Below are 8,303 nucleotides of genomic sequence, written 5' to 3' on the forward strand. Positions count from 1 at the left end.
CCAGTTGAGTATGGAAAGTTGATGGTAAAGAGTGAGAGACAAGAAAAATTGAGAAGTATAGTAGCCTCAAGGTACTTCCAATGAATCAGGACAGCTAAGACTTCTATAAAAATACATGTATTATGAAAGATTATTTTTAAAAGAAACCAATAAAGGAGTAGAGGTATGAAACTGAGGAAAGATATTAAACTTTTATTGCTACCTTCTATTTTGATACCCTTTTATCCCCATGTAGACCTTTCTTTCCCTCTTCTTAGAGACCTGTGATTTCAAAGAAGATATTTTAAAACAATATTGATACTATAACTATGTCTCCAATTAAAAACCAGATCATCTCCACCCTACTAGATTGAAGGATTGAAGGGCAAGATATTTCTGGTCTAAAATGCCTAGGTGTGAACACCATTGTGACCCTTGAGGCCCATTATTGTGAAAAAGGAAAAAGGTGACAACTCAGCCCTATAGCAGAGACTGGAAGCACTATCAAAACACAGGAGTTCTCACCTTTTGCGGGTGGATTAAACAGAGTGGCTAACAAAAGAAAGGCACTTAAAAAGACTACAACTTAGTATCAATAGATCTTACTGCCAGAGTTTAAGGGTAAAAACTAGTATTTTCTCTCCTGAGAGGAATATGTGAGAAGGAAGGATCAGAAGTCTAGGATCATGGATGCAAGAGATTTAATTGAAAGCCTCAAGGCAGATCTGACTTGCTCCATCTGTCAGAGCTACTTCACAGACCCAGTGACTATCAATTGTGGCCATAGCTTTTGCACAGACTGTCTTCTCAAGTACAGGGAGGGAACAGATGGAACATTCAATTGCCCAGAATGCAGAGGAATTGTCAAAGACAGTGATTTGGTGCCCAACAGGAACTTGCAGAATCTGTCTATCACTGGTAAAATGCTCAGACCTCATTTGCTTCAGAGCATGGTGGGCCTGACCATTTGTGAACAACATGGGGAAAAAGAGAAGTACTACTGTGAAGAAGACGAAGTACTCCTCTGTGATACCTGCTTTTTAGAGTTAGACCACAAGCATCATACAGTCCTTCCCTTGGAAATGGCTGCTGACAAATGCAAGGACAAGCTCCAGGACACATTGAATCTCATACAACGAAAAGAAGAAGAATTTAAAATTGCATTGCAAAGAATAACAAATAGAGAGGAACTTTGTAAGGAGGACTTACACCCTTTGAAGCAATCAGTTTCTTCTGAATATGAGAAAATGCATGGCTTCTTATGGGATGAAGAACAGATGCACCTAGATAGACTGGACCAGGAATACAAAGACAACATGATAAAACTGGAGCACAATAAGCACAAAATTTCAGGAAAAATTCAAGATCTGGAAACAATGGTACTAGAAGTAGAGGATATTTTGGACAAGGGGCCCTTGGAAATGCTCCAAGATATGAAAGTCATTTTGAAAAAGAATGAAGAGGTACTACTTCAAGAACCAGAGGTTGCTTCTCCTTCCTGGGCCACCAGTCCCATCACTGGCTTGAGAGAAATGCTTATGAATTTCCACAGGGATATAACTCTTGATCCTGAATCAGCCAATCCACATCTCATCCTGTCTGAAGATTTGAAGAGTGTCCAGTATGGAGATGCCCGACAGGACCTTCCTGACAATAGGGAAAGATTTGATTATGCTCTTATTGTATTGGGGACCCAGACCTTCACCTCAGGCAAACACTATTGGGAAGTGAAGGTAGGAGATAAGACAGAGTGGGAAGTGGGCATCAGTAAAGAATCAATTAGGAGAAAAGGGAAACTCTCCTCATTATCTCAGGATGTATGGATCCTAGTAAGCTTCAAATCTGGAAATGATTGGTTCCTGGGAAATTCTCGAGATGGTCTTCATCTGAGCCAGCCTATAGACAAAGTGGGTGTTTTTCTAGATTATGATAAGGGGCATATAGCATTTTATGATGTCATAGATAAATCCCTAATCTCTAGTCTCTCACACACAGCCTTTGAAGGGCCTCTTCGCCCTTACTTCTCTCCTTGCCGTCCCAATGAAGAAAGTTCCCCTGGGTCACTCATCATTTGCCACAAAAGTGATATGTAGAAGGTTATCAATTATGCTAATTACTCTTGGAGACTTTCAATGAGAAGTGACTGACAGTGACTTTCTATTCATATGAACTGATGTTGAAATAATCAATAAAATTATGTATGATAATCAAACCTAATGAGAATAAAATCTATCTTGTTTATCTTTGGTATAAAAAATTTGAGGGCTCTGCAAGCACCTAAATTGGAGAACCGCTGGCAAGGGAGGCAGAAAAGGAACAGGAGAGAAAGTCTGAGGGTAGGTAAAAGGGAGGTAAAAACTTTCAAGTAGAGAAGGATGAAGAGGGAGGTGAAAGAATGCTGAATGAACGGATGAATAAATGAGAGAATGGTTCCTGTAGATGAAATCCTAGGGAGATGGTCTTGGAAAGGTGATGGTCCTGAGGGAGACACAAGACAACATGAGGACCACAGCAGCCTCAAGGAACTTCCGCTGAAGCAGGACAGATAAGACCTCTCAAGATGTAAATGTATTGTGTAAATAAGACACCAACAGGAGACTTTGGATATATTTTTTCTCTTCTAGAGCTTCCTCTCCACCATCCCAAAGAAGCTATCACATCAAAGAAGACATAACAGTGTTGATACAGTCACTGTCTCCAATTAAAAACCAGATCATTTCAATCCAATCTCCACTGTCTAGAAGGTCTGAAGGGAAAAACGACTCTGGTCAAAAGCACCTAGGAATGAACTTCGTTGTGCAACGTGAGGCTCATTATTGTAAAAAAGGAAAAAAGTTGAGAACTCAGTTCTTTCTTAAAGACTAGAAGCAATGAAGGTTATAAGAGTCTCAGCTTTGGAGAGAGGAGAAAAAGGAAGAGCTTAAAGAGCAAAGGTGCAAAAAAAAAAAAAAGAAAGCAAGAACTCAGTTGAAAATTTTTCGGGTAGAGGGCTGAGAAAAGAGCTTGTCGCATCTTTTATGAATGGAATATGAAAGAAGAAAGAAATGAGAAGTAAATTTTTCTTTTAAAAAAGTTAAATTTTTATATATATAAAAAGAAATCTCATTCTAATCAGGGAATCCTAACTGTGAAAGGTAAGAAAAATAAGAGGTTAAGGAGAAAAATGCCTAAATGTAATACATATATTGGTCAAGGGGGGAGGCAGTTTGGAGGACAGAGATAATGAATTGGGGTTTTCCTTGCTCTTTTGCCATTTACAAATATCAGAAACATGATGGTCCTGAGATGTTAAAATGACATAGGTTGTTGCTAAATGATTAAATAAGGTTGGTTTAACTGAAGAGCTTAAGTAATAATAAAAGGAAGTAAAAGAGGTTTTCTAAGAGATAGTGGTAATGAATTATGGGTTAAGAAGAAAGGTGAGAACTCAGCTCTATAGCAGAGACTGAAGCACTATCAAAACATGAGTTCTCACCTTTTGTGGGTGGAGTCAAGGGAGGGGCTACCAAAGACAGACACATAAAAAGACCCACAACTCAGTCCTGATATCTTTTGCTGCCAGATCCCAAGGGTAAAGGCTGGCATTATCTCTCCTGGGAGGAATATCTGAGAAGGAAGGAATCAGAAGCCTGGGAGCATGGATCCAAGAAATTTAATTGAAAACCTCAAGGCAGATCTGACTTGCTCTATCTGCCTGGGCTACTTCACAGACCCAGTGACTGTCAATTGTGGCCATAGCTTTTGCACAGTCTGTCTTCTCAGGTGCAGAGAAGAAGCAGATTCAACATTCAGCTGCCCAGAATGCAGAGGAATCATCAAAGACAGTGATTTGGTGCCTAATAGGAATTTGCAGAATCTGTCTATCACCGGCAAAAGGCTCAGACCTCATCTGCTTCAGAGCATGGTGGACCTGGCAGTGTGTGATCAACATGGGGAAAAAGAGAAGCTCTTCTGTGAAGAAGACCAGAGACTTCTCTGTGATTCCTGTTTATTAGCCCCAGGGCACAAGGATCACACAGTCCTTCTCTTGGAAATGGCTGCTGACAAATGCAAAGACAAGCTCCAGCACACCCTGAATACCTTACAACGAAAAAAAGAAGAATTTAAGATTGCACTGGACAGAGTGAGAAGTAGAGAGGCACTCTGTAAGGAGGATATATACTCTTTGAAACAATTAGTTATTTCAGAATACGAGAAAGTACATGATTTCTTATGGGATGAAGAAGAGCGACACCTACAAAGGCTGGACCAGCAATACACAGACAACCTGGCAAAACTGGAGCTCAACAAGGCCAGACTGTCACAACAAATTCAAAATGTGCAAAGAATGATATTAGAAGTAGAGGAGAATTTGGACAAGGGGCCCTTGGAAATGCTCCAAGACATGAAAGGCACTTTGGAAAGGAATGAGGAGTTGCTACTTCAAGAACCAGAAGTTGCTTCCCTTGCCTGGGCCACCAGCCCCATCACTGGCTTGAGAGAGATGCTCATGAGTTTCCAGAGTGATATCAGTCTTGATCCTGAATCAGCCAATCCACATCTCATCCTGTCTGAAGATCTGAAGAGTGTCAAGTATGGAGATGTCCCACAAGACCTTCCTGACAATAAGGAAAGATTTGATTATGCTCTTGCCGTACTGGGCGCCCAGACCTTCACTTCAGGCAAACACTATTGGGAAGTGAAGGTAGGAGATAAGACAGAATGGGAAGTGGGCATCTGTAAAGATTCAATCAGGAGAAAAGGGAAACTCTCCTCATTATCTGAGGATGTATGGATCCTAGTAAGCTTCAGATCTGGAAATGATTGGTTCCTGGGAAATTCTCAAGATGGCTTTCATCTGAGCCAGCCCATAGACAAAGTGGGCGTTTTTCTGGATTATGACAAAAGACATGTAGCATTTTATGATGTCATAGATGGATCCTTTATTTCTAGTTTCTCAGACATATCTTTTGAAGGGCCTCTTCGCCCTTACTTCTCTCCTTGCTGTCCTAATGAAGAAAGTACTCCTGGGTCACTCATCATCTGCCCCAGGAGTAATCAGTAGAGATTTATCAATGATGTTAATTAGTATGTGAGATTCTCAGTGAGAAGTGAATGACAATGACATTAAAATACATTTCTCTTCATTTGAACTCATGTTTGAAATGACCAATAAAATTATATATGATTATTAAATCTAATGAGACTAAAGTCTATTTTGTTTATACTTAGTATCCAAGTAGAAGACTGGCAACAGATTTTTCTTTTTAAGATTAGATGATTCAGAGGCATTTAAATTGCAGATTAATTGTTAGAGCAGGCAGAAAAGAAAGAGGAAAAGGACTGAAGTGAGAAAAAGTGGAGGCAAAAACTAGTAAGTAGAGAATGATGAAAAGGGAGGTGAATGAATGCCAAATGAATTAACAAATGAATGGATGAAAGAGAGAATGGCTTTCTTGGATGAAATCCATGGAAGATGAGTATGGGAAAATGATAGCCGTGAAAAAAAAAGAAAAAGACAAAATGATGACCATATTAACCTCAAGCAACTTCCACTCTGAGGAAAATATTTTCACTGTATCATTTGATTCCCATTATTAATTTGTAATATTCCTTTTTGGGGTCTAAACCTTTGATAAACTCAGAAAGAGATTTTCCATTAGTACTAGAAATATCCTTTATTTCTTGCCCTAAAGTATATTTTAAACTTGGAATAATTTGAGAATCTGAGTTCTGCTGTCTCTATAAACAAGAAGTGACCTGAACCAGATACTATGTAGTGATGGTGGGTCTGTGTTCTTGACACTCCTACTAAAATGGAGGCCTTTGGTTCATAGAGAAGAAAGCTTAACCAGATTGAGGTAAATCTTTCCATCAAGATCACCAAAGGCTATGAGAATTTTATAGCACAGTTCTTGCTCCTCATGATTCTCCCCAACTCCCACCATGGAAAAATTAGAGAGGTGTTTGGAAAATATTAGTCCCTCTTCATTTGATGTCCACTAATTAGATTTGGTTTTGATTTTCAGGGAGGGATAGGCCAAATAGTGAGCTGACATAGGAACATCGAGACATTGAAAATAATCTAGGAGGCTGCATGATCCTTATCTGTACCCCAAGAACTTTATCAGTACCCCCAGACCCTTATCAGAGATTCCCCTGTATATAAAGTTCTCTGTTGAGTTGTGGTTTGGCTCCCTCCCTGTTCCTGACATTCAGATCTTTTCCAATAAGAAATATGTTCTATGAAAAAGAATTGGCTACTTTCACAATGAGGACCTTGAATAGAAGATGGTTCTATTAAAGTTGATATCTTAAAGTAGACTAAAGAGATTGAAATTGCATTGTGGAAGTGATCTATAGCATCTATGCTACATAAAACTGCATCAGATTTTCAAGATATAGGGCTTTTTCTAGAAGGAACAACTGGATAATGAATCAGTATTACACAATGACTTCTAAAAAGTGTGAATTAGTAGATCTCTGTGACCCACATCTAGTGGCCAAATTGGAAGCTGGCAAAACTCTGTGTGTGTGTGTGTGTGTGTGTGTGTGTGTGTGTGTGTGTGTGTGTGTGTGTTTCGAGGGAGAGATCCCTTTAAATTTCACAAGGAAGTTGTTCTTAATTGGGAATGTGAATCAGCTGAAGACTTCTTTGAAAAGAAGAGACAATTAGGAAAGGGAATCTTCATTTCTGGTCACTGAGGCTTTGGAATCTCTTAGTGACTTCCTGTCCATGTGTTTCTAAGTGTGTCTATAACTTGATATGATAGTAAGTTCCCCATCAGTCTTGTCTGATAAGCTAATAGAGTGGGGTTCTAAAGCTGCTGCAAGAGCAAGGCTTTGAGTCTCTTTCTGTGTCACTTATATTTAAAGTCAAACTAGGGGGCAGCTAGGTAATTCAGTGGTTAGAGAGCCAGGCTGAGAGATGGAAGGTCCTAGGGTTCACATCTGGCCTCAGATACTTCCTAGCAGTGTGGCCCCTGGGCAAGTCATTTAATTCCTGTTGCCTAGCCCTTAGCACTCTTCTGCCTTGGAACCAATACTGACTATTGATTCTAAGACAGAAGGTGAGGGTTTAAAAAAAAAAAGTCAAACTATATTGTCTCTGGGTTTTTCTTCTTTTCTTTTCCTTTTTAAGTGTGTGTGTCCAAGAGTTAGGAAAAAAGTAAATCAATTTTTCTCTTTAGCGGAGAGAAAGATATTGTTTTTGGCAGCTTCACCAGTGGTAGTAGTATGACGATGCCCCTTTGATTCTTTAAAGGGGATAAATAGTTTCCAGACAGCCCCACCATCACCCCCATTAGTTTTATCATCTGGGGTCCCCTGAATAGAAATAGAATTTATTTGCCCTGTAAGGTTTTGGTGTCCTGTTCCTTTAATTTTCAAAAGGCAGATCATCCAGTCTCCATTGGCATTAATTAATGGTCTCCCAACTATGCTAATTCTCAAGGTTCTCTCAATAGAGAAGGGGGAGGGTGTGATAATAGTGGCACTATTCCGGGTCGTTTTGAAGATCTTTTTTTAATGGGAAGAAAATTGTAGAAATTAAGAAGACGAGCTGCAAAAATGTGAAAGAAAATAGCAGTGGTAGGGTCTTCAGAAGTAATAATGTACGATAGGAGAGAGGTGAACACTATGGATCTCAAAGATAGATCTTCTTTTCCCCAATTTCTCCCCAGGTCTTTCAAGTACCTCTTTCCCACCAATTTTAACTTCCACAGAAAGAAATTTCATTTTAACTCGGGAGACAGGAGCCAGAGAAAAAGTTTCCTTCCTGTTTTTGAGACTAAAACTTTAATGGGAAAATGATTTTAAATACTAACAGTTTATAAATTCAGGTTTACTTATATCTTAAAATGAAAGTTTGTAATTAATGTTCAAATATCTTTCTCTGCTCTCCAATGCTATTCTGTTCCCTATGATTGATATCAGGGCTATGTGTTAACATCTGCAAAGGTAAATTTTGCTCTTTAATATACATTTTGATCAAGGTTTTTTCTATAGTAGCCTAAAATGCAATCAATTTGAAATTTAATGTTTAAAATATATATTACTTGTTTTGTATGACAATACATGTATAACCCAGATAGAATCACCTGCCAGAAGCGAAGGAAGGAGAGAAGTTCAATCATATAACTTAGGAAAACTTGTGAGGAAATTTAATATCTGTAATTTATAAATAAAAATTAAATAAATTTTATATATTTATATGTATATAATTATAACTACTGCAAGTACAATGCTCTTATTTATGCCAACCTTGAAACACAGAACCACCAAAGTAGTTAGAAAGAACAAGTCTTTAATCAGGTCAAGGGAGACAAAGCTCTGATTGGCCATTA

General features: G+C 38.7%; 2 protein-coding genes across 2 annotated transcripts; both read left to right on the forward strand.

The window, feature by feature from the left end:
• Positions 1-665: 665 nt before the first annotated feature.
• On the forward strand, positions 666-2,072 carry LOC123241787 (probable E3 ubiquitin-protein ligase TRIML1). Its single transcript, XM_044669329.1, has one exon. The coding sequence runs from the start codon at positions 666-668 to the stop codon at positions 2,070-2,072; it is 1,407 nt and encodes a 468-aa protein (XP_044525264.1).
• Positions 2,073-3,616: 1,544 nt separating this feature from the next.
• Positions 3,617-5,023, forward strand: LOC123241788 (probable E3 ubiquitin-protein ligase TRIML1). Its single transcript, XM_044669330.1, has one exon. The coding sequence runs from the start codon at positions 3,617-3,619 to the stop codon at positions 5,021-5,023; it is 1,407 nt and encodes a 468-aa protein (XP_044525265.1).
• The last annotated feature ends 3,280 nt before the right edge of the window (positions 5,024-8,303 follow it).

The sequence above is a fragment of the Gracilinanus agilis genome, chromosome 3 (genome assembly GCF_016433145.1).
Source record: "Gracilinanus agilis isolate LMUSP501 chromosome 3, AgileGrace, whole genome shotgun sequence".
Classification (NCBI taxonomy): domain Eukaryota; kingdom Metazoa; phylum Chordata; class Mammalia; order Didelphimorphia; family Didelphidae; genus Gracilinanus; species Gracilinanus agilis.

Excerpts from the sequence above, each read along its gene's own strand:
- LOC123241787 (XM_044669329.1), top strand. The coding sequence starts at position 666 with ATGGATGCAAGAGATTTAATTGAAAGCCTCAAGGCAGATCTGACTTGC.
- LOC123241788 (XM_044669330.1), top strand. The coding sequence starts at position 3,617 with ATGGATCCAAGAAATTTAATTGAAAACCTCAAGGCAGATCTGACTTGC.